The sequence below is a fragment of the Wolffia australiana genome, chromosome 13 (genome assembly GCF_029677425.1).
Source record: "Wolffia australiana isolate 7733 chromosome 13, ASM2967742v1".
Taxonomy (NCBI): Eukaryota; Viridiplantae; Streptophyta; class Magnoliopsida; order Alismatales; family Araceae; genus Wolffia; species Wolffia australiana.
Window position 1 is genome coordinate 2,447,040 of NC_135847.1, and position 25,204 is coordinate 2,472,243.

Genomic DNA, 25,204 nt, shown 5'->3' on the forward strand with positions numbered 1-25,204 from the left:
AACAAGAGATGTTGATGCAGGGTTGACCAATCCTTTTTGTATTAAATACAATAAATAACTAATTAAATAATTTTCATTCAATTTCTTAGACTTTAATCTTAATATACATCCATTTTGTGTTTAAACTTAGGGGAAATATCAGATAAGCAAAGCAGCAGAAAAATATATGATATTAAAAAAACAGAAAAAAGCAATCCCACACATCACTCTTTCCCTGCCAGCTTGATCTAATTATTCTAACAAATTATTATGTCTTCAGCATGATTTTCCCATAATTCAAGACTGATACTTATGATTTATTTAATCATGGGTTTGATTTCAAAAGAATCAATAATCGTAGAGACTGAATGTCAGTTATTTAATTAGTTCTTTATTGCTGTAAACAAGAGATGTGGATGCAGGGTTGACCAATCCATTTTGTATTCAATACAATAAAGAAATAATTAAATAATTTGCATTCAATGTCCTAGACTTCCATCTTCTCATTCATTCATTTTGACTTTAAACTTAAAAGGAATATTAAATAGTCAAATCAGCAGAAAATACACATTATTTTACAAAAAGCAAAAGAAATATCAAATAGTCAAATCAGCAGAAAACACACATTATTTTACAAAAAGCAAAAGAAATATCAAATAGTCAAATCAGCCAAAAATAGATATTATCTTACAAAAAAACAAAAGAAATATCAAATAGTCAAATCAGCCAAAAATAGATATTATTTTACAAAAAAACATAAGAAATACCAAGTAGTCAACTCAGTAGAAAAATTCGTATTATTTAACAAAAAAACAAAAGAAATATCAAATAGTCAAATCAGCCAAAACTAGACATTATTTTACAAAAAAACATAAGAAATACCAAGTAGTCAACTCAGCGGAAAAATTCGTATTATTTAACAAAAAAACAAAAGAAATATCAAATAGCCAAATCAGTAGAAAATACATATTATTTTACAAAAAAAGAAATAATCAAATCATCAGAAAAATACACATTATTTTACAAAAAACAAAAGGAATATCCCCCAGATAATTCTTCCCCAAACTGTTTGATCAATCTACTCTACCAAATTGTAAATCTTAAGTACAATTCTTTCACAAAATCAAGACTAATACTAATTAATGGTTTTATTAAGGCCTTCATTTAAAAAAGAGACATAAATCTACCTATATTAAGATTATCTCCATAGATTAAGATTGGTCTTCCCTATAAAGCCCAATCGAGCAAAGAACATCAGCAGATCGCCAACAAATCGAGCATCTTCAACCCGATTTTGTTGTTTTTTGCTGTTTTTTCATGAATTCCTGCTCTTCTTCGAGCTTCGGGACATGGAAATCTGTTCGATCGGCTGATCCCGAGGTATTGAGCTGCCCGCGCATTTCATCCTTCTGATGGACTCAAATTTCCGGTGAATTGGCTGTTATTAGTGGTTATTGGCTAGATTTCGATGCGCAGTTGCTCAGATCCTTCTCAATCTCTCGGTTTATTTCCGTTTCACCGCGACAGTGGGGTTTTGGATTGTGTTATTCAACTGTTGTACACGCTCGATCATGTAAATCTGTTTCGGGACTCAAATTTGTGGTGAAACAGCTGTTATCGGAGGTTTTTGGCTAGATTACGCTGCGGAGTTGCTCGGATCGTTCCCACTGTTTAGGTTGATTGGATTCCTGTTCGTTGATTCCGCGATGGGAGGGCAGAGAAACATGCAAAGGGACGAAGAAATTGGGCGAAGTTGTAGTTCTGATGAGGATTCGCCGGCATCGAAGAAATTACCTCGGATGGATGTTCGATTCCCGTTGACCAGATGGGAGTTCATGGCTGCTTCATCTCTGTTCTTCCTGTTATCTACTGGGCTCTTCTTGGTATACCTGTGCATGCCTGCGGAAGAGTATGGAGAAGTCCTTCGGTTGCCTCGCTCCATTTCTGACATTCGAGAATTGAAGTAAGTGCATCAAATTTACTGGCTCGTGATTTTTTAATGCGATTGATCTTGATCAAGACTTGATTATTACAAAAATATTGTATGCTTTTTCTGAAAATTTTACCTTGATCATGTCAGTTTCATCTTTGAGGAGAACTATTGTGCGAGTTCTTGAGCTATGAAATTCTTCGACTTACAAAGTCGATGTCCTGAATCATTGGCATATTTTTTCGCTCTGCAGAAACTGGCAAAATTGTTAATTAATATCTCATCTGATGAATTCTGACTTCTTATTTAAATCGTTGGGGATATTTTTTGAGGATTTGATGTTTAAGGATTCTGACTGTAAATTTTCCGCTTGCACTGATCCTACATTTTCCCCTCCACCGAATTTTCCTGTAAATATTTAGTCATATTCAACTGGGGCTAGATTTTTAATGAACGAGTAGAACGAGGAATTGCAGTGGATTAAATATTTCCTACGTTTTTTTTAATAATTTTGAGTGTGCTGGATAAAAGATTTTCTAGATGAAAGATTTTCTACATTTTGATGACGGAGGAATCAATCCCAAAGTACGCCACCAACACAAACAATATTAAATGTGGAAACTCAAAATGTCAATCGAAAGTAGTTTTATAACCTCCCCATCTCCTCATCAGTCATCCTTATCTGTCTTGCCACAATTTTAACTAATGTACGAGGACGATGATGATGATGATGATGATGATTTGAAAACCATGGTTAAATGGTCCATCTTATCATGGAAACCAATGAATGATGGTGATGATGATTTGAAAACCATGGTTAAATGGTCCATCTTATCATGGAAACCAATGAATGATGGTGATGATGATGATGGCTTTTGGAAATACAATGATGATGATGGTGCCAAATTAACATCAAAGGATAGACTGGGATGACGATGACGAGGCTGATGATGACGACGGCGATTCATCATCTAGATATATTAGAAAGTGCTTCTGAATCTTTTATGAAACACTGTGTCTTCTTCTTACTCATATCAAGTTTCCTAATACGAAGTTATGTCATTACGTTATGAGCCGGACCTGGGTCAATATCAACAAGGCTCGAATAGAATTACACAGTAACTAGTATTCTTTTTTTAACAAACAACTAGCAAAACATAATCTTATATGTATTTATGTTTCTGATTATGGAATTAATTTATTAAACACATAGCAAAACATAATCTTCGTCTTCGGCTTCCACGGATCAACCGAGTTTCTTCTCTAATAACTTTCACCAGAATCTTCAGAAAATTTTACTTTTACATTTTATAGTCTAATGGTTGACCATGAGTTGACCTTGGTTAGAGTGTGTTGACCATGGTTTGACCATTCCAGTTAATGCTTAGACACAGTGTCTTCTTCTCATTTGTATTGTGTTTCCTGATTATGGAATTAATTTATTATACATATTGCAAAACATAATCTTCTTCTTCAGCTTCCACGGATCAACCGAATTTCTTCTCTAATAACTTTCCTCAGAATCTTCGGAAATTTTACTTTTACATTTTATTGTCTAATGGTTGACCATGAGTTGACCTTGGTTAGGATGTATTGACCATGGTTTGACCATTCCAGCTAATGCTTTGACAATTAATCTTACCCTACATTTCTCCAGGGATAACCTCGCCGATTTCGCCTACAATCACCAAGCCCAGTTCATGTTGGGGTACTGCTCAATATACATATTTATGCAGACTTTTATGATTCCTGGCACCATTTTTTTATCCCTGCTCGCCGGATCGATTTTCGGCGTGCTCAAAGGAGGTCTCTTGGTTGTTCTTACGGCAACCCTCGGCGCATCCTCTTGCTATTTGCTGTCCAAGCTGATTGGAAAACCCATCATTTCCTGGTTATGGCCTGAAAAACTCAGGCTCTTCCAAGCAGAGGTTAAGACCCAGAACAGATAAAATACTAAAAAATAGAAAAAAATCATTTTTTTGGAGGACTTATTCTCTCTTTCTCTCTGATCATGATTTTTAGGTTGGGAAGCGCGGCGAGAAGCTTCTTAATTATATGCTATTTCTGAGGATAACTCCGAGTTTGCCGAATACTTTCATCAACTTGGCGTCTCCCATCGTTGATATTCCGTTCGGTGTCTTCTTTCTCGCCACTCTGATTGGTCTGATCCCATCTTCTTACATCACTGTCAAGGTAAGTATCGGTCCTTCGTATTTTTCTATCTGTTTTATTTAATATTTGAAACTACCAAAAAGAGAGAAAAATGTTACTTGCAGTGATATTGACAGAAATAATTCAGTTATGTTCATCAGAAAAAGATCAAGATGTTTTCTTTTTGAAAGATAAAAAGATCAAGGTGTTGATTAAAAAAATTGCCATTTGGGGAAAAAGCATTCGAATTAAATATTGTGAGGGAAGATAACATTTTGACTGCGTTTTTATTGCTCATTTGATGGAGGTGATAAATATTTATTAGGAGTATGAATTCATATCGAGGTAATGTTTTCCGATTTTTTTTGTCTGAGACAAAAAAGAGAAAGAAATGATTTTTACAATGATATGGAGGGAAATTATTCAAAATCATTCAATAATTTCCCCGAGAGGGTTCTCAGATCAGGTAACTATTTTTCATGGGATGACGATATCAAGTTTTTAAATGAAGAAAAGTGTGGCAATTTGGGGAGAAACAATTCTAAATTAGATATTGTGAAGGAAATGTGGGAAGATAGTATCTGATTGTATCATTACTGGTCTTCTGATGATGATGATTATTACTGTTTAGAAATATCAATCAATATTAAGATAATTTTTCAATTTTATTCAAAGAAGAGACTTGATTTAGGGTCTGATTAAGGTCTTATTTTCATATGACGATGATTCTCAAGATTTTACAAAAAAATAAGAAAGTCACACTGAAGCAAAATAAATCGAATTATTCAATTTTTATCAAAAATCTTTTTTAATATAACAATAATACTTGAGATTATTCAAAAACTAAAGTCTTGTTTTCATTTCAAAAGCATAGTGAGTCTTAAAAAACTTGATCAAGGCTAATTATTGATAGTAAAAAAAAGTTATGAAAGAAAGTTGGGTTTTCATAATTTATTTAGATTGTTCAAATTCATTTTATGGTTTCTTCAGGCAGGGCAGGCGCTGGGTGAGCTACGATCGGTCCGGGACTTGTACGACATGAAGACGCTAGTCGTCTTATTCTTAATAGGATCCATTGCCATACTCCCCACAATTTTGAAGCGGAAGCGGACCTACGAATGACGTGGACGCCACCTGTACAATGCCGCGTTCCCAAGATGACAGGTAGCGGATGACGTGGACACTTACGTCCCGTCATGCTTATAGAGTGGAAGAATTATACAGACTTGTATACGAGAACGATACGATCCACGTAGGTCGCGTCGTCATCTATGTAATCCCATAAGAAATGATAATGAAATGCTTCGATCCTTCTCTGTCTATATCTCTGTCTCTTTCTCTATCTGTATCTCTATATCTATCTCCATTTCTCTCTCTATCTCCATCTGTATCTCTATCTCTATTTTTATCTCTATCTCTATCCCTATCTCTATCTATATCTATATCTCTCTCTATTTCTATGTTTATCTCTATCTCTATCTATATCTCTATAATTATCTTTATCTCCATCTCCATCTCTATCTTCATCCATATCTCTCTCTGTCTCTCTATCTCTTTGTCTCTATCTCTATCTCTATCTATCTCTCTCTCTATCTCTATTTCTCTCACAATCTCTATCTATACCTCTATATCTATCTCTATTCCTAACTTTCTCTCTACCTCTAAGTCTATCCCTATCTCTATCTCTATCTCTGTCTCTGTCTCTATCTCGATCTCTATCTGTATGTATATTGCTATCTCTATCTCTATCTCTATGTCTCAGCTCGCTCTCTTTATCTATATCTCTCTCTCTATGTCTATCTCTGTCTGTATCTCTAAATCTATATATGCCTCGATCCAGCGATGGAGAAGGTGAGGGAGACGAGAGATTAAAGATCCCGGGATTGAGAGTTGAACGGGAATGGACGGAGGAGGTAGGGATCGACCATGGATGAGCCGCCTGAAGAGGCAATGAAATAGAGCGAATCACGAGGGACGAGGATCGTAGATGTTGAGGGCAGGAAAGGAACTTCAACTTCATAATATTTCTTCTGGCCGCCCTCCTAAAGGGTGGGTTGCCCAATTTAAAGGGAAAGTTACGAAGGAAAAAACACGAATGCCCATAGTGGCCAAAAGACGGAAATGCCCCTAAGTAGGGTCGGGGATAGTATCAGAGAAGAAACCCAAAGTACACATAATTATAAATCCATCTCACTCAATATTCTTGTGTCTCTCTCTCTCTACCCTAAAAATAGCAGATGACATGGAAAGATTACATAAACTTATGTTCAAGTAGAAACCCGAGATACACAAAAAGTTATAACTTTCTCTCCAGCATTGTGTCTCTTTTTCTCTCTAGGTTTCAAATAGGGGATGTAGGATCCAACTTAAAAATGGACATCAGGAAATTTGGTTTTGGGAGGGTCTTTTGGTCATATGGAAATCTTAATTTCCCATAGAAGCATCAGAAAATGTAAATTCAGACGCATAAAATCAAATAAAGTTTTGCAAACTTACCTCGGAATCCTCGTGATAAAACAGACTCCGCTTCAATGGCAGTGTTATCTTTCCAACTACCGAATCGAGGTCTGCAACAAGAGAACACATCCTTGCTCTCGGTATCTCTCTCTCTCTATCTCTTTCAATGGCAGTATTATCTTTACAACTCATTTCTCTTGCAAATGCTGGTCTGCAACAATAGAACATATCCTCTCTCTGTGTCTCTTTCAATTTCTCTCTCTCTCTCTCTCTCTCTCTCTCTCTCTCTAAATTTCTCAGTTTTCGTCTCTCCGGAGACGGCATTTATTGGTCCCAGCACAAACGTCACACTCCGGAGCTTCTCCAGCCGCCTGGAGTAGGCAATGGTTGATCCTCTCACTCATCACATCCTGCAAGTTTAACCAAATCATAAAAATTACTTTTGAAAAAAAAAGATACTTAAAGAAGCTCTGAAAAGAAAAAAAAAAATCTAGGATAAAAATGACTTTAAAAGAAAGATAATTCAAAAAGCTCTGAAAAGAAAAAATTAGAAAATCTAGGATGAGCGCTGTTTGCCGTATAAATTCTGTATCCCCCAATTCCTGAATGGGAAAATTATTTCCATTGGCGAAAGAAATTAAGGGTCTTTGTTGAATGGGTTCTCGTCAATGGGCCTGGCCCATTGGCGCACAGTTTCATGCACTAGCCGTTATCCCGACCGTTATCTTGATACTTTTTTGTGTTTCTTTGGCCCAATGACACTTATATATAACTTTGAACCCTAAATGGGTGGAGTAAGGTCGTTCTTGATGTATAGAGAGTTCTTTCTTCTTCCCTAAAGTTCTCCACTTATCTTGTTCATTCTTACTGGAGAATCCCCGCTGGCAACAGTCTTCATATATAATTCAGACGGTTTTCAAGTGATCAACAATTCTTGCTTATATTGACCTAGAAAAATCCCAAAAAATAAAAAGAAACAGTCAATTCAACATTCCATCATTACTATTTGGATTCATCTCTTGCATATTTTTTTCATGACGAAAATACCCCTAATAAGGGTTTGGAGATCGTATCACATAATATATCCATCACTTAATATAATAATGTGATATTATCAGATATAAGCTTGGGTTTCTGCCACAGTAACATGATAAAAAAATGAATAAAAGAAATGCGGTTCAGGATTTCTACCTGTTGGGCAAAAAATCGCTGATTTTCAAGTGATTAATCACAATATCCTAATTCCAACTACTATTTAGTTTTCTATCTCAAAATATTCATACGATTCACATCTCAGTCCTAATCTTTGGGAGGCTTTAATGAATCCCGAAGTTAAGTCTCCCTTTGTATTGAATCCCCTCGATAGACAATCAAGATTGAGCGCTGAAGCGAGAGAGAGAAAGAGAGTAGGGAAATAGAGAGAGGAGATAGGGAGAGAAAGAGACTGATACGAACCTGCTGGAGGTGGGCCCATAACCCACAGGTCCCAGGATCAAAACCTGGCTATGATACCAATTATACGAACCTGCTGGTTCGTATCAGTGAGAAGACGAGAAGGGAGGGAGAAGACGCCGGGATGGTCGTCGGCGTGCCGGGATAGACTACGGCAGGATGAGGGCAGGCGGAATGGACGTCGCTTACGAGAGGGGTCCGGCAGAATGTACGTCGCCGGAGGGAGCCAAACTCATCTTTGTGTTACTTCTTGGCTACCCTCCTCAAGGGAGGGATGCTCTATTTAAAGGGATTACAAAAGGTCCAAATGACCTTAATGCCCCTATTGGGGTAAATGACGAAAGAGGCCTAGATACGTCAGGGTCGTATCAGAGACAGACAGGGACAGAGAGAGAGATAAGAGTAGGGTTGTGGGAGGACTCACTTATGTAGGGATCAAACCAAACTCACTTAAACTGTAAAATTTGTTACCCTTATATAGGAATAGGAATCCTAATAATGGGAAATTGCAAAAATATCCCTACTGACAATTAATGATTCACAAGGACTTTGGAACTCGTAACACTGTTTAACTTCTATACAAAATTTTTAAGACAGTGCACATCTCAGTACAAAGCTTCACTGGGCTTTTTATACTTAAATTTCAGTCTCCATTTACCCTGGGTAGGTGATTTGGCACGATATCTGGTTTCCAACTACTTTTTCATTTCCAGCTCCAGTGGATTTTAAAGATTCGAAGGATAACCCTAAGGCCATGAATTAGTGATTGACAAATGAATTAGTGATTGATAACTTCTATTCCCGGAAATACCAAAGAAGGAAGAAGCCAAGATCGGGTCAACAGACCGTTGACCAAGACTAGTGAACAAGATGGGGGAGGGACCCCCTACCCTATAAATAAAGAGCCCGCACAGGTAGGAGCATTCATGTTCTCTTAGTTCTTGAAGGAGTACCACCGAGGGAGGAGGCGGGAATCTCGCGTAACCAACTGGAGGGAGGAGCTCGTCGTAGAAGGGGAACCGCCCGGGAAAAGGAGAATCTCAACCGAGGAGCTGGAGCCATCTCGTCGAGGAGAAGGAGCTCCAACGTGGAGGGAGTCGTCTCGTCGAAGGGGAAGGAGCGCCACCGAGGGAGGGGATCGCCTAATCTTGCGATATCATTCTAATTGAGCTACATTGATACTCTCTACAATCTTATCGAGTTGCATATCAAACTTCTTGGAAATTCACCGATGTATAATCTATCACAAATGTTGCTAAATTCCAAGTACTGTTTCATTTCTGTCTAAAAATATTCAGATAATCTATAACTCTCAGTCCTAAGGGTAAATGGACTTGTAATTGAAAAGATGAGGGGAAGGTCACCCAATAAATTGGGGACCTCCCAATATGATGAATAGATATGATCAATAAGTACACACAAGATCTAAAGGGCCCCCACGTCCTCTGGTTGCAGCCCTTTAGATGATGAAGAGGCAAGACTTCCCATGGCTTGTATAGTCCACTCCTGGGTCTCACAAGGTGTCCCTAAGTGCGGATTCCACGATCAACAAATTCCAACTACTGTCCAATTTTACCCAAAAACATAACGGCACAGTTCTGGCAAAATTCTGTTTAACATGGCATGTGATATGAACCCACCAGGTTCTCATCGTGAAACAAAGGAAGGAGAGGGTGGCCAGCGGCATGGACATCACATGAAATGGGAGTCATCACTAGGAACACGAAAGAATGGACATCGTCGGAGGAAACTGACAAGCCTCTGACAAAGACTTACCAAAGCAAGAAGAGGCGCAAGGCAAACTCCGCACATGTGAACTGAGGCAGCACGTGGGAGTTTTTGAATAAAGCATGGGAAGACCTCTATATATACAGTGGGGGGCATCCTTCTATGGCCTTATCAAGAAGTGGTTACATCGCTCGCCCCATTTGTGTAGATGGAGATCCTCCTCCGCGTGGAGTTGCTGAAGACCGATCTGGCTACCAGCAACCATGATTTGGACAGGAGAGTAGTTCCTATAACTCTATCTGTCTAGAAATTGTTCCTTCTTCTTACTACCGTCAGTAGACATTGTTTGTTCGAGTCTTGCCTGTTATTTGGGATCTGCGGTCAATATATTTTTCTTCTACAAGATTGGTGATTGGATCTTGAATACAGAGTTGATATCTTCTGTGTCGAGTTCTCTACCATTGCATCTTCCAATTTGAACTTATTCTGTCGGGATCTTAACAGAAACCAACTTGTCAAATGCTCTTTGATGTCTCCAGTGACGAGAGTTCAATAATTTAAAGGAGGGACAATAGATGTAATTACATAAATACTGAAGGGCTTCGAGGTTTGCATCAATTTCCTGTTCCAGTTCAGAATCAACAACCTGGGCCCACATCACTTAGCCCTAGGCTTAAATGTCCTATAATGATTGATTCATTATTCCTCGATGTATGAGTGATTGAATAAGATATAAGAATTCCAGCTGGGGTTTAATTTGTAACCAGAAGTATGAACCGATCTACATCACTCCAAACTAAGCTTAACCGGGCTTTCATGACTCTAATATTAAGGGTTGACGAAAAAAAATTCAGAAGGTAGAGCAAGACGGAAGAGGGCTTACCACAAGAAGCTCATGGAGACCAAGAGGGGCAGTAACGATGTAAGATATGCCCGGGTACTCCTTGGCAGCCTCAGCAGCTAGGGATGGAATGTCCTAAGAAAGAAATTCCCGAAGTGCCGTTATTTTCAATATTTCCGGGGGACATATAATTGTTTTCAGAGAATTTCCGGAAGGAAAATCATGGAAAATGGTGGTGGAAGAAACCGAAGCAGACCTGGTTCCAGTGCCGTCCAGGGAAAAGAAAGAGTGGACTGACAATGATGCGGGTAGCTCCTCTATCCACACAAGATTTAAATGCGTCTGCTATAGATGGTTCTGCAAGTTCCTGAATCAAACAAGAAGATGAATAAAGTTATACAGCAAGTGGGTTGAATAAAAATTGTTTGACCTTTTAAAATCTGTCAATTCACCTAGCAGGCAACTCCAAAAAATTAAGTTGAAAATTAAACTTCCCCAAAAAATTCACACGCTTTCAAGAATTGAATGATAAAGAGAAGGTTGACACAATTTTTCAAGAGTTATAACCCCGATTAGGATAAAAACTAAACAGTGACGATGAAGGGAACGCCCTTATTAGGAAAAAGATTAGATTCAAGACGTTCAGAAATGAGAAAGGACAAATTAATAGAAACCATGGGACCATGAAAATAAAGCAAGATCTCTCTTAAGGAGAAAAATTAAAGAGGAAATACGATTGCAATGTGCACAATACGCTCAGGTTCCACTGTTTGATAGTCGAGCAAAATCTCTGTTAATGAGAAAGATGAGGGAGAAAATACTAAGACACGTACCATGTGAGCTGGTTCCACTATTTGGTACCCGGTTCTGTTTATAAACATCTTCACAAACTCATCTGTGGAAAGAAGAAAGGGATCAATTGTCTACCCACATTCATACAATCGCCACTAGGTTGTTGAGATAAGAAACCGTTTTCAAGAAAAGATGGTAGCAACAATTAAGAAACAAAACCGTCTGCGGATTAAAGTCTAAGTTTACAGTTTCAAAATCGATAAATACAAATTCTTTACTAACTCAGTATCCCATGCGATTACGGTTTAATTTTAAAAGTTCAAAATCAAGAAATCAAATTCTCTACTTTTTCATCGTCACATTTGATTAAAGTTTAAGAAAGTTCCAAAATCAAGAAATAAAAATTCTCTACTTACTCAGCATCAAATTTGATTCTTGACGCCTAGATCCATGATCAACAACGATGACGCCATCCGCAGGGCCAACCAAACATTTTACTCCTCCATATCCTTCGTTTCTGAGACTCAGAGAAGGTGCGCCGGAGAGAGACATAAAATTCGAAGAACTTCCGCGCAACTTCACAGACTTCGGGGACGCAATAACTGACGAAGCTCTCAAGTGTTTCCTATGCTGAGGACCTCTATGCCACAAAGTCAAGCGGCGTCAGCATTAAAAAAAAATAGGAGACCACAAATTTCGGATAAAACATAAAATTAAGAAAACAATTCACAAAGAACAAGATCGATCCGAAAACAACTGGACTAGGTTTTGCAATCCGAAAGCGGATAACAATTCACAAAGAACAGGAATCAAACTCGCGATTAGATCACCTGCCGACTGAAACTGGACTCGAAGCCGTCGTCGAGGCCATCATTCCACCAACAATCAAGGATCAATCCGCCAAGGAAACTGGTCAGAGAAGAAGAAGAAGAAGAAGAGTGTTCTATCCGAAGTTAACTGTGGAGATTCAACTATTTATAGTTCTAGTTAATATGACGTCATAATTAAAGTAAAAAAAGAAGACTGGTAAAAGTCAATAACTAACCTTCCTTCCAGTCAATTTTATAATTCTCAAATTTCTGTTACCAGTCTCCTTCCCTTTCAAGGGGCGAGAGTCAACAGCCCGAGAACGGGACGGAGGACGTGGACGAATGACGGTTACGTCATTCAATCATTCAATCATCCGTCCTCATTTTGTCATCGTCACCGTTCCATCATCAGTCCCATTGAGTTATTCGTAACGCAGTAATGACTCCCCCGCTCTCGCTCCCGTCGAGTCTTTCGGTCGTTGCCGTAGTCGGCCCTGTGCTGCCGTCGCCTTTCTCTCTTCCGGTCCCGGTCTGGTCAGGTTGACTAGTCATTGTCAAAGTTTATGTTCATAGTAATGTCAAATATACTCTACATTATATAATGTCTATGATGAGCTAAATAGAAACCTCTCCGTCAAGTTGGATTTGATATTCTTATAATTTTATCAAAAAATATTAAATATTATAATTCCAGTTCCGATCCGGTTTGACCCTTGGGTCTAACCCTGTTTGACAAACTGCTCCACCCTCAAATGGAGGACCTGTGGTCTGGTCAACCCAGTCCTCGGTCCTAAATGTACAACCCTATTTTTGGTTTGCTTAAAGTTGACTTTCTCTGACTTGCCAAATATTATGACATCATATCAACAAAAGTCTAAATATATGAAGCTTGGGAATTAAGCTGTCAGTTATGATACTCTCACTCCCTTCGCACTAGAATTTCATGACAGAAGGCTAACTCGTCATCTGTTTTGTCCCAATCCATCGTCGTCTCGTCGATCATCATCCATACCTGGGAACAGATGAAGGCTTTCCCATCATTAGTCATCAGTTATTGTTTCGAGATTACAGTGAATGATGGAAATGACTGGCCGAAGAAAGTCCATCGGGTGATCAGATGCAAACCTTAACGGACGAAGGACGGGATGGGAGTGAGAGGGAGGGAGTCCTTCCTGTGTCATGGACGAACTGAATGGAACTGATGATGGAGTGGTGATGATGACGAAATACAAATGGATGGATGGATGATTGAATGACGGGACCGTCATATAAGATTTCCACCTGATTATCTGACGGACTTTCGTCCATCCGTCATTCGTTATCTAAGATTTCCACTTGATCATCTGACAGCCTTTCGTCCATCCGTCATGTGTCATCGAAGATTTCGACCTGATCATCTGACGGACTTTCGTCCATCTGTCATTCGTCATCTAAGATTTCCACTTGATTATCTGACGGACTTTCGCCCATCCGTCATTCGTCATCTAAGATTTCCACCTGATCATCTGACGGAGTTTCGTCCATCCGTCCTTCGTCATCTAAGAAATCCACCTGTTCATCTGACGGACTTTTGTCCGTCCGTCCGTTATTTAACGTCATCTCAAACAGATGACTGATGACTAATGATGGGAATGCCTCCATCCATCCACATGTAAGGACGAAGACACGACGGACGACGAATCAGCCATCTGTCCTGCAATTCTAGTGTGGAGGGAGTGAGAGTATCATGACTGGCAGCTTGGTTCCCAAGTTTCATAAATTTATATTTAACGTCAATATGACGTCATAATATTTGGGGCGAGTTTTTAATGGCTGGAGAAAGTCAACCTTAAGCAGCTTAAAGTCAACGATGATACTCTCACGCTTCGGTTACCGTCTCCGCCCACTTTAGTCCTGAGAGTCGCAGGCCAGAGCGTGGTAAATAGCGATTCTGTGGCTTTAGACGGAGTAAGAATATCATGACTGCTTCCGCGACGTCGTCTTCATCTTCTTCTTCCTGTCCATCATTTTCTTCTTTTTCGCCAGCTGGAGAGGCGAAGAGGTAATCAGCAGAAAATTTCTCGACCAGATTTGAATACGAGATGATCGAGGAAAGGTCTCTCCGGCCGTGAATCGTTGCTCTTTTCAATTAGATTTCTCCATTAGGCTGTGGATTTGTAGTTTTATTGTGTTTCCTCTTCAAATTATCTTCAATCGGCGGTGCAAACTCGAATTCTTGCTCGGAATCACGAAATTTTGGTGGAATCCGGCGGAAATTCGAGGAAGATTGCTGCGTTCATCGGTTGTTTCTTCCGCAGGGCAGGGATTTCTAGTTTATTTGTGTTTTGGGGATGATTTAGCTGCTTTGCTGCGTTGTTCGAGATGGATCTGGTGCGGTCGCTGCAGCAAGGGAGGAAGAAGACGCCGAGAAGGGGGAAGCCGAGGCTGCAGAGATGGAACGCGGAGAAGAACATCGAATACGACCCCATGGGTTCAGCAGAGGCCTTCCGATCTAATTCCGCGGAGTTTTCCCCTTCCACGTCGCTTACGCCGTCGGTTTACTTCATCAGCCAGAACAGCTTCCGCATCAACGGCGAGATGGACGAGCAGGTGAATAATTTGTTCCAGAGAATGGGAGTTTCAAGCCCCGAGGATTTCGCCATCACTCCAGCCGATCTAGAAGCTGCCGGCATGGTTCCCACACCATTTGAAGGAATCGAGAAGAAGATGGATCAAGAAGAACAAATTCTTGAAATTTCCTCGATTGAAATACCAAATCCGAGTCCTAGGGTTTCCACTTCACAATCTCTTCAAGGTCCTCGCCCTCCTAAGCTTATTGCTCCTCCAACGATAGTTCTGCCATTAGAAGATCACGCACGCTCAACTTGGGATCCGGTCGACAAATTGGGTCCTTCCAATGGAGTAGAAAATGGAGAAAAGATCAAATCTTCTGATTCTGAAGAAGATGAACCGGAGGTTGATCATGAAGACGATGAATCTGGAGATTCTGATGATGAAGATGATGAAGATGATGACGAAGAGAAAGAAGAAATGGGTGAAGAGGCCACGGATTCTGGATCGTGCTCGGCTTCAACCTCCACTACGGGTGATTCTCCCTCTGGACTTGTGGATGGGAAGTACTTCATTTCTCCCCATGCAAAGTTGAAGCGCAACATGATATTTTGGACTAAGGGGGTGAGGCGTGGCAGTGGGTCATTTGGAACTGTGTTCGAGGGGATGAGCGAGTAAGTAACCTCGTCTTTTTATTTTTAATTTTTTCTTTGTCTACTGTGAGAATGTTTCTTGCTTCTCATGAGTTTATGCATTCGGCCCTCATATTTTTAGTTCTTCTGATCTCTCTTTGAGAGTGAAGGATAGTTATTTTACACTCTGAGAATGTTTCTAGCTTCTTATGAAAATTGTATATTCTGAATTCATGTTTTTGCGTGCTCTGAGAATATCCCTGAGGGTGGAGAATGGATTAATCTTCTCTACTGTGAGAAAGATTCTTGGTTCCTCCGAAGATTATACATTCGATCCTCTTCTTTTTAAATGCCCTGACTCTCTCTCCATAAGGAAGGATGATGAATTGAGAATGATTCTTGGTTGTTATGATTATTATACATTTGGCCCTCGTCTTTTTACTTGCTTTAGCCATCTCCTCGAGGATGGAAGATGAAGAAATCGCTTCAACTTTGAGAAGGGTTCTTGCTTCGTATGATAATTAAACATTCGGCCGCCATCTTTTTAGTTGTTTTGACCATCTCTCTTAGGTTGGAAGATGAATAAACCTCTGATCAGACATTAAGCATAAATCTCTGATCGGATTTTTTTGTATTTTTCCTTTGTTCAGCAATGGGTTTTTCTTTGCGGTTAAAGAGGTTTCTTTAGTTGACCAAGGAACCAACGCCCAGCAATGCATTTTTCAACTTGAGCAGGTAAATTCAGATGATTTTAACTAGTTTTTTTTGCTCTTGCGAGTCATATGTTTCCCTGTAATTTACTTGCGCAGGAGATTTCTCTGCTAAGTCAACTCGAACACGAAAACATCGTCGAGTATTACGGGACGGACAAGGTGATTTCGTCTGAAATCATATTCTATGATACCTTTATGCATTTCGTATTTTCTTTTACTGGATGAAGAAATTGGGCGGCGTTTCTTCTTCATTGTTCCATTTATTTAACAATTAATTTTGGAAAATGAAATGTTTCAGGCGGAGTCAAATCTATACATTTTCTTAGAGCTCGTGACCCAGGGTTCGCTGGCGAATCTCTATCAGAATTACAAGTTGGGAGATTCCCATGTGTCTGTTTATACAAGGCAGATATTGCATGGTCTAGAATACCTTCACGAGCGAGGTGTTGTTCACAGGTAATATTTCAAAGTTAAAATGCATAAATCAAATATTTGGCAATTCAAGGATTGCGAAGTAAATCATGCCTTCGGCGTTTCGTCGGGGACTCTACTTTATGTCATATGTAGTGAATACCTCTGCAGGAAATGTAATGTATTTGATTTCATAATGATTCAAAGAAAAATAAATAAATAAAGGGACGTATACATATTAAGTAATGTTTACTTGTAAATAGATGGAGAGTAATGTAAAAAAGTCATATTAAGTAGTTGATAAATGCAACAAATGTAAAACTACGTTAAGTGGCCTCATTTTTTTATACGAACATGTACTATAATATTTCGTATCATAAACTTTTATTCTTGATTTTACATTCAGATCTTATTTTTCAAATAAAAATGAAATAAAATAATTATAAATTCTTAAAAGTTTGCCACTGTAACTAATTCCAGGGAATTCATGCTAAAACAAATTCGGATGAAGGATATCAGTTAACTATATCTTTGCAAGAGTAAACTAGTTTGACTATTCTATGACTTCCGATCCTTGATGAAAACTTTTTGACCGTCGATTTATCCTAACTGATGTAGGGATATCAAATGCGCCAACATACTGGTTGACGCAAGCGGGTCTGTAAAACTTGCTGATTTCGGATTGGCAAAGCAGGTTGTGCTAACTAGTTCAGTTTTCTTCCCAAATTTATCCCTTTTATTTTTCTTTCCTCTTGGCAAACATTAAACATTTTTTTCTTCACGATAGACTAGCAAACTCAATGAACTGAAGTCATGCAAGGGAAGTGTGTACTGGATGGCACCAGAGGTAAGCGAACAGACCTTTCCTTTTATTTGAGCTTGGATATTACCTGGTCAAGCATGTTGCCTGACACTCTCTCTCTATCCTATTATGCTTTGTGGTAGGTGGTGAAGCGAAAAGGTGCCTATGGGGCCCCGGCTGATATATGGAGCCTCGGATGCACTGTATTGGAAATGCTGACTGGGCAAGTTCCATATCCAAACCAAGAATGGGTACGCAACTAAGACATCAAATCAATTTAACCAATGAATTTTTCATTTCCTCGCAATGAGAATATTTATGGAAGCTGAAAAAATTTAGAGAGAGAAAACCATGGCCATTTATTCGTTGGTAGTCATCATTTTTCTCAAGAGAAAAGTTGGATATCTATAAATGGGAATCAATGCTTATATTTTTATTTTATGGATGCCTCTCGCTTTTGACTTCCCCAATTGTAAACAAACTCCAAGATAAGTGTACACTTCTCTCAGGAGTATCTAACCCCGCCCAGACGTTGAAACCAGACCAGTTCGTCAGGCCTTTCCTTGTCAAACTCCAAAATCTTTCAGGGAGAGAAAGCAGAACTTAAAAATGCTCTTTGGAGGATTTTTTTTTTTGAAATATAAAATTGATGATCACCCGACTAATCGGTGAACCTCCCACTCTTTGGAGGATATGCATCCACGAAAATCAATCCTCTATGTCTTTCCTTTATGGAAAATTCTGGCTTTACCTTCCCAAATGTACAGAAACTTCAAAAATAAATTTGAAGAGGGAGGAAAGATCACTTAGAAAGAGAGGACTGAACTTTTTACTTATCTGTAGTAGATATGCAGGCATGAGAATCAATTGCTTATGTTTTTCCGTGTGCGTGTGTTTGTGGGGTGGCAGCCTCAGGTGTTGTTCCATGTTGGTCGAGGGGGTAAACCGGAGATCCCAACTAGCCTGTCGAGGGATGCCCGTGATTTCATACAATTGTGCGTCCAAAGGAAGCCAGAAGACAGGCCGACAGCAGCCGCGCTGTTGGAACATCCTTTCATTGTGCATTCGCCTGCTGCTGTTTATAGCTCTGACTCCTCGTCCCATGGTCGGGCCCGCCGACCGCGGCGCCCATCCATGGCTACAAAATAGAACAAGGTATGCTGCTCATCTCTCCCATGCAATGTTTATTTCTCTGAAAATAAATCTTGACCTTGTTTTTCAAGATAATGATATGCGTATCTCTATCTCTATACCTCTCTCCTTTATCTTTGTCGACATGTATATCTGTTCATCCATTCATCCGTGTCTCATATTTAATTGCTTTTTTTTGCACCCCATGGAAAAAAATTCTCCTTAATGTTGGTATGAAAAATCATGTCTCTTATCACTATCTCTATACCTCTCTCCTTTATCTTTGTCGACATGTATATCTGTTCATCGATTCATCTGTGTCTCTTATTTAATTGCTTTTTTTTTGCACCACGGAAAAATATTCTCTTAAATGTTGGTCTGAATTGTATGTTGCTATTGCGCAACATCTTGACCTTGTTTTTCAGGATAATGATATGCGTACCTCTATCTCAATACCTCTCTCCTTTATCTTTGTCGACATGTATATCTGCTCATCCATTCATCCGTGTCTCTTATTCAATTGCTTTATTTTCTACCGCATGGAAAAAAAAGTCTTCTAATTGTTGGTATGAATTGTATGTTGCTATTGCGCAAAATGTTGACCTTGTTTTTCAAGATAATGATATGCATATCACTATCTCTATACCTCTCTCCTTTATCTTTGTCGACATGTATATCTGTGCATCCATTCATCCATGTCTCTTATGTAGTTGCTTTTTTTTTGCACCACATGGAAAAAAAATCTCCTAAATGTTGGTTTGAATTGTATGTCGCTATAGCGCAAAATCTTGACCTTGTTTTTCAGGATAATGATATGCGTATCTCTATCTCTATACCTCTCTCCTTTATCTTTGTCCACATGTATATCTGTTCCTATCTCCTTTATCTTTATCTCTATAATGATATGCTTCCATCTGTCAGTCTATCCATCCATTCGTCCATCTGCCCTTCCGTTCGTCCTTCTGTATGTCCATCGGACTTTCGTCCTTTCGTCTTTCCATCCATCCATCCATCCATCTCTATCTACCACTTTCTATGTTTATCTGTATCTCTCTCACTTTCTTTATAAGTGATTATTTATCTGGTCCTAACTTAAGTTTTTGCTACCAGGTCGATGAAAACTTCAATTTGGATGATTATCTGAGGCAGCATTCCTCTCTTATTGTTTCAATTATTTGGAAGAAATGTGCATCCAGTAATTCAGGTAATGAAAGTTTACTCCATTTAGTTCACAAACAGAATTATGCTTCATTCAGATTCCTCAAACAAAAAATATATAAAAAATAACACTCTAAATCTTCACCCAAATCCTCCAAATTCTTGAACCAAATGTCTCTCCTATAATCTCACTGAAATTTTAGGGGACATGTTATAGATAATTGGACCTAGATTATGCAATAATAAAGTGGATGTGATCATTCCTACAATGATTGTATCATTATGGTCTTGGTGAACCCTCAAATGGATGATCAAACTTAATTGGGTCCCAACTCCTAAATTTAGGGAATGCATATGACTGTCGTCTAAAAATTTTTATCTCTTGAAATGTAATAGTAATTGTGTTTAAGATTCATATTTTGACTAGGAAATGGGTTTATGACCTAAAACATCAAAACAGGACAAGTAGTATTAATTGTGAACAAGCTTCAATTTTGGAGCAGCTCTAAAGTTGGTTGCCTTTTTGAATTATCAAGTGAATTACCAAGGATGCTTCAAAAAATGTAATTCATGAATTCCAAGCTGGGTTCATTATTACAGTTAATTCTAAGACATTATGGTAGTTGAGGAGTTAGAGAATTTCATTACATGCATAAATTAGGGCCCAAAATATGCACTGTGGTGGTGCTCAGAATTTCTTCATTTATCTCACCCATAATTTATTGAATTTTGGGGCAATTTAAGATTTTCCAAATTTATTTTTAGTTCTGTCACATGCTTTACAAAAAGTAATTAAGAGGAAAAATGTTGGGCAATAAGCAATAAGAAAAACTGATCGACGGTCGAGCAGGGTATATGAGGCACCTCACAAATGTCATATAACATGCTAATTATTCCCTTGATTACAGTGATTTGACATGTTTATCGGTATACATGATCAAATCTTAATTTTATTGAGGTCGACATGAAGAATTTTATATTAGGAATGGTTGTTTGATTTTCATGGAATTTTGAGTCATTTGTATGGATTTTTCAATTTTTATTAAGTTTATAGATGGTTTAATAAATTTTAATAGGATTTTGAAATTTAATTTGACCATGTATTGCCATCTAACAAATTATGTATCATTAAATAATATACAAAAATTATTGGAAATGATTAAACATGACATTCTTTCGTTGAATCGTGGAAAAACTGCCGGAGTAAAATATAAAAAAGGAAAACCTTAAAAACATGATAAAAGAAATCTTATTCCCTGCATAATACATAATAAACCTTAAAAAATTGTAGATTAAAATTTTAGTAAATGAGTATGGGATTTCATATTCTCAGTTCGTGCAGGGACATATCACAGTATACACATCAGATACACTGAAAGTTGCCACGGAAAAACTGTCAAATGTGTACTGCCACAGGAAAGTCTATCATTTAAATAACTGTAGTTGATGACAAGAACTATTCATCTGAAAACTCTGAAATATTTTTTATTCAAATTTTGGATAGGTGGATCATCTCCCTCTCTGCCCGAATAGCCCTCCAATTACTATTAGGAATGTAGGCAGAGTGTAAATGGTGATTACATGATGTTTGATGTTTATTGACATATTGAGTCAATTAAGGATGAATTTGATCCATAGACAAAGGACATCATCTTGAGGCAGAAAATCATTTGATCCTAGTAGCCTATGAGAATCCAAGATAATTTTATTGTGTCTATTCCTCTATCATTCATGATTTATGTATATATGGATTATTTCATTTCACAGATTCAAATGGTTTAAATCATATTATACATACATTTACGTCTTCCCCCCTTCACCAATCCCCATCTGATTTAAAATTATTTAAGTAATTTTATCGATATGAAATTAATCATAAAAATGAGCATTGATCTTGATACTTGATGGCTCAAACCAAATAAAAAGGATGTAAATATAATCAATGATTAATGTGCTAATGATACTAAATAAATAATTATTTATGTTCCAACACTTTATTTGACTCTTTGCCACTCTTAAAGTTAAATTTTCCCATCAGGATGAATATATTACGGTGGCTACCACGTCAGCAGTTGACCATGGCTGACAAAAAAAATAAGAAGACTCCAAGTGGCGTCTTCTTATTGGCCCATGCTATTTTTTAGACAAGCATGAAAGTTCATGCTGCCGGGCTGACAAAAACGAAAGTTCATGCTCTTTCGTAGCCGCTTATTTTGACTATTCTTCTCTCTCTCTCTTCTCTCTTTTATATATTTTAAATCATAAGCCGCTTATTTTGACTATTCTTCTCTCTCTCTTCTCTCTTTTATATTTATATAATAATTATCCACTCATTCGCCTGAATTTCGGACGAATGACGTGGATGCCCCTTAATATATAAATAAATATATTATAAAATGCTAAATAAATTAAATATATGTTATTTAAATATGTAAAAATCATTTCTTGGCTATATAATGGTCAAAAAATTATATAAAAATATGGAAAAATTCCAGAAAAATCATGAAAACACTTACCAACCTTTAGCCAAGTATTTAAAGCCCTGTAAAAAATATTTATTCACTGAAATAAGGTTAAATTCCATGTAAAAAATGATAAAAAAATCAGAAATAATAAAAAAATGAAAGGGTAAATGATTTATATTTATTTTAATATAATAACATGCAAATATAGTCATTAAAACACATAAATATAATGTAAAATTTATTAATTAATCATGATAATTTGCAAGTTATCACCTACTGATGAACTGATTTTGAGCCATGAAAACATACATATCTTAGAGTCATTCTACTAATCATTTTCATTGACCTTATCTTTATTTTAGTATAAATTCTCATTTCACACATTTATTTTGAAGTCAGCTAACAAACACATTTTTTAATGAATTTTATACCTAGTTTTTGAAGGCCATACATTCTCATGTAAAACATGTTTCAAAATCATTATCTTTTATGGAATTAATTCGCGCACAAGTGGGCATTGTACACTTTTCAGGGCATCAATTCAATAAAATAAAATAAAAGAGGGTTTATTTTTAGTTAAGAATAGCCATGCGCTACTAGCAAAGCACTCAAGCCAGTTGTAGGCAGGCGAGTGCAGAAGTGCTCAAGCCCAGCTACAGCCGGCGAGTGCTTTGAGCAAGCACAAGGAAGATCAAGCCCACCAATTTCACAAGGAGCCCCAATGAGCCCATATAGCCTCACGGTTGACAAGCGTGCGCACACGTGGAAGAAGATGTTATTTGCTCAATATTAATTTCCACTTAGCATTTATATAGCAACACTACTTTATAATTGTTTTGATATGGGATAATCGCTAACCAGTTTTCTTTAGTAGTGCATCGGGCCATGCCAAGAAGTAAAAATGGGGATCGCGGTCCAACGGGTCGTAATATTTATGAAATCAAAAGGAGTTATTATCGTGCTTCATACAACCCGTCCGAAAGCCAGTGGTGTATCAGGCCAGTTTTAAGTTTCCAATATAATTTTGACCTTTCGATCTCCTGAAGGAAGATTGGAAAATGAGATCAAAATAATAACATCATATTTTTTATTTTATCTCTGCCTTTTATTTTCAGGCTCTTGATTGGCCACGACCACTAATGCAGATGGGGGGGGGACTCAATGGATGAAACAGAAGCGAGAAACGGGATGGCAGAGATATTGACATGGCTGATGATGTGGCTGGGGTTACACCAAATTTAAAGGGGTCCACGTCTGCAATTAAATCACAGTCATGAACACCTACTTGTACGAGATCCAACGACCAAGGGGTAGATATGTCATTTGCCCCCTTGGCCATCATCCTCCTCCGGCGGACGGTGGTTTCCAGCAAAAGGGGACCACCATAGGCTATAAAACGGCTTACAAGGACCCCCCATGGCCAGTACATGCTATCGGCGGTTACAGAAGGTCTTCCCATGCCTTAAAAATGATCTCAGGAGACCTAATTAGGCATCTCTCATTGCAGGAACTGCGATAACGGTGTGAGATCCTTCTGGTGGAGGACGAGGCAGACGAAGAGAGTGACACATCACTGGCATATTTTACCACTCAGGATGGTACCAGAGAGTGTAAAGGAAGACCAAGATCTATGCCAGCACCGAGGACGATGAGCAAGGATGCATACCGATGCTAGGGGGTGGCGATCGGTGCCCCTACCCTTGCTCTCCTGAATCATGGCAGATCTTGTATCTCCCCCTACTTGATATGGATGATAATGTATAGTAGAACAAAATAGATTGAACTATTTTTTATTAAATCATTTATCAAGTCAGATCTCATAGAGATTCCAAATTGGGCTTCTTTGAGGCAATTTGTCAAACACCTATCGGGTGTTGACATATTTATCTACTTCTCCTTCGATTTTCGTTCATCAAAAATAATTTTAAAATACCACTTAAAAATATTTACCTATATAAATTGTATTTTTATTATTTTAAGATAATCATAAATATAAAATAATAAAAATATGAACGTTTATTAATCTTAATAATATTCTTAATCCTTCTATCTTATGTTAACCTTGCTGTCTCTATCTATCTATCTAGTTAATTAAATTACTTTTAAATAGTCTATCTATTTAACTACTTAATTCTTCTAAAAATAGACAACACCTATTTTCTCTTCTATCTCCATTAATAAATTATTATTTATATCTCTCTATCTCTTTAATCTACATATAACTAAATAACCCATCATTACTATATCTTATCTTATACATAACCTACTATAAATTAAATAAAAAACTCTCCCATATTCTACTAAGAATTGTATATTGTCATTCTCTCTATCTTATTAATATATAAAACTCGTCCACTACCTCCCTTTAACCTACTACAAATTAAAAATATTCGCTGCAATTCGATAAATAATTTCTTTTGTCTAAAAATTAAAAATACCACTAATACCTATAAAATATATTAAATTTATTAATGATAAAAATATGGTTTCTCATAAACACATTACCTCTCCCTTTTATTATTATTCACTTCCCTTTCTACATCTTTCTACTAACCTTTACTTCTCCACTATCTTCAATATTATCATCACTTCTCTTACACAACCTACAACTTATCTCTTTAATTACCCTAATTATTATCCTAAATTATCCATTAACCTAACTTAAGCATTAAAGTCACCTCTAAAGGCCAGTCCTTGTGGAGACGGCCTCACTCCCATAATTGAGTTTTCTATAATTATTAATTTTATTAAATTTGGGAAAATTAAATCACAACGACACTAAAATACACACTTAATTTGCTATCATCATCTACTGAACCCTTTAACAAGTAAATCTGTGAATTCTAATCCATAAGATTTGTGAAAATAGAATGAAGCTCAACTTTAATGATGGGAAGTCTAGCCCATAAGATGAGGCTTGACTCCAATTAAATAGAGTCGAGGACTAAGAAGTATGGATTTTAGGGGTGTTCAAATTAGAAATTTTAGATACTACTTTACCATTGTAAGGAAAAAAACTCTTTTGTAGCTAAAGGACTGTATTGTAGGAATACACAAATATTTGATGAGAAGATAGTGGGAGCAAAGTAGTTTGGAAAGAACTTATAGCTCCAAAATATCACAACCTCATTCAATGAGGACTTAGTCCTGAACTTGTTTAGATCTATACCAATGAATCTTCCTATTTCTGGTAGAGAGGATTA

At 37.6% G+C, this 25,204-nt stretch overlaps 3 protein-coding genes across 3 annotated transcripts; 2 read left to right on the plus strand and 1 right to left on the minus strand.

Moving 5' to 3' along the window:
• The first annotated feature begins 1,201 nt into the window (after positions 1–1,201).
• LOC144710987 (putative membrane protein At4g09580) lies at positions 1,202–5,382 on the plus strand. Its single transcript, XM_078584873.1, has 4 exons — positions 1,202–1,942; positions 3,567–3,837; positions 3,932–4,102; positions 5,051–5,382. The coding sequence occupies exons 1-4, from the start codon at positions 1,686–1,688 to the stop codon at positions 5,180–5,182; spliced, it is 831 nt and encodes a 276-aa protein (XP_078440999.1). The 5' UTR covers positions 1,202–1,685; the 3' UTR covers positions 5,183–5,382.
• Positions 5,383–6,569: 1,187 nt separating this feature from the next.
• SIRB (sirohydrochlorin ferrochelatase B) lies at positions 6,570–12,300 on the minus strand. Its single transcript, XM_078584874.1, has 6 exons — positions 12,161–12,300; positions 11,747–11,970; positions 11,372–11,433; positions 10,795–10,905; positions 10,581–10,673; positions 6,570–6,927 (listed from the first exon to the last, which is right to left on the minus strand). The coding sequence occupies exons 1-6, from the start codon at positions 12,202–12,204 to the stop codon at positions 6,814–6,816; spliced, it is 648 nt and encodes a 215-aa protein (XP_078441000.1). The 5' UTR covers positions 12,205–12,300; the 3' UTR covers positions 6,570–6,813.
• A 1,843-nt stretch (positions 12,301–14,143) lies between these two features.
• LOC144711045 (mitogen-activated protein kinase kinase kinase 1-like) lies at positions 14,144–19,619 on the plus strand. Its single transcript, XM_078584959.1, has 9 exons — positions 14,144–15,363; positions 15,972–16,056; positions 16,131–16,193; positions 16,333–16,490; positions 17,064–17,139; positions 17,233–17,292; positions 17,391–17,498; positions 18,157–18,402; positions 19,489–19,619. The coding sequence occupies exons 1-8, from the start codon at positions 14,501–14,503 to the stop codon at positions 18,394–18,396; spliced, it is 1,653 nt and encodes a 550-aa protein (XP_078441085.1). The 5' UTR covers positions 14,144–14,500; the 3' UTR covers positions 18,397–18,402; positions 19,489–19,619.
• The last annotated feature ends 5,585 nt before the right edge of the window (positions 19,620–25,204 follow it).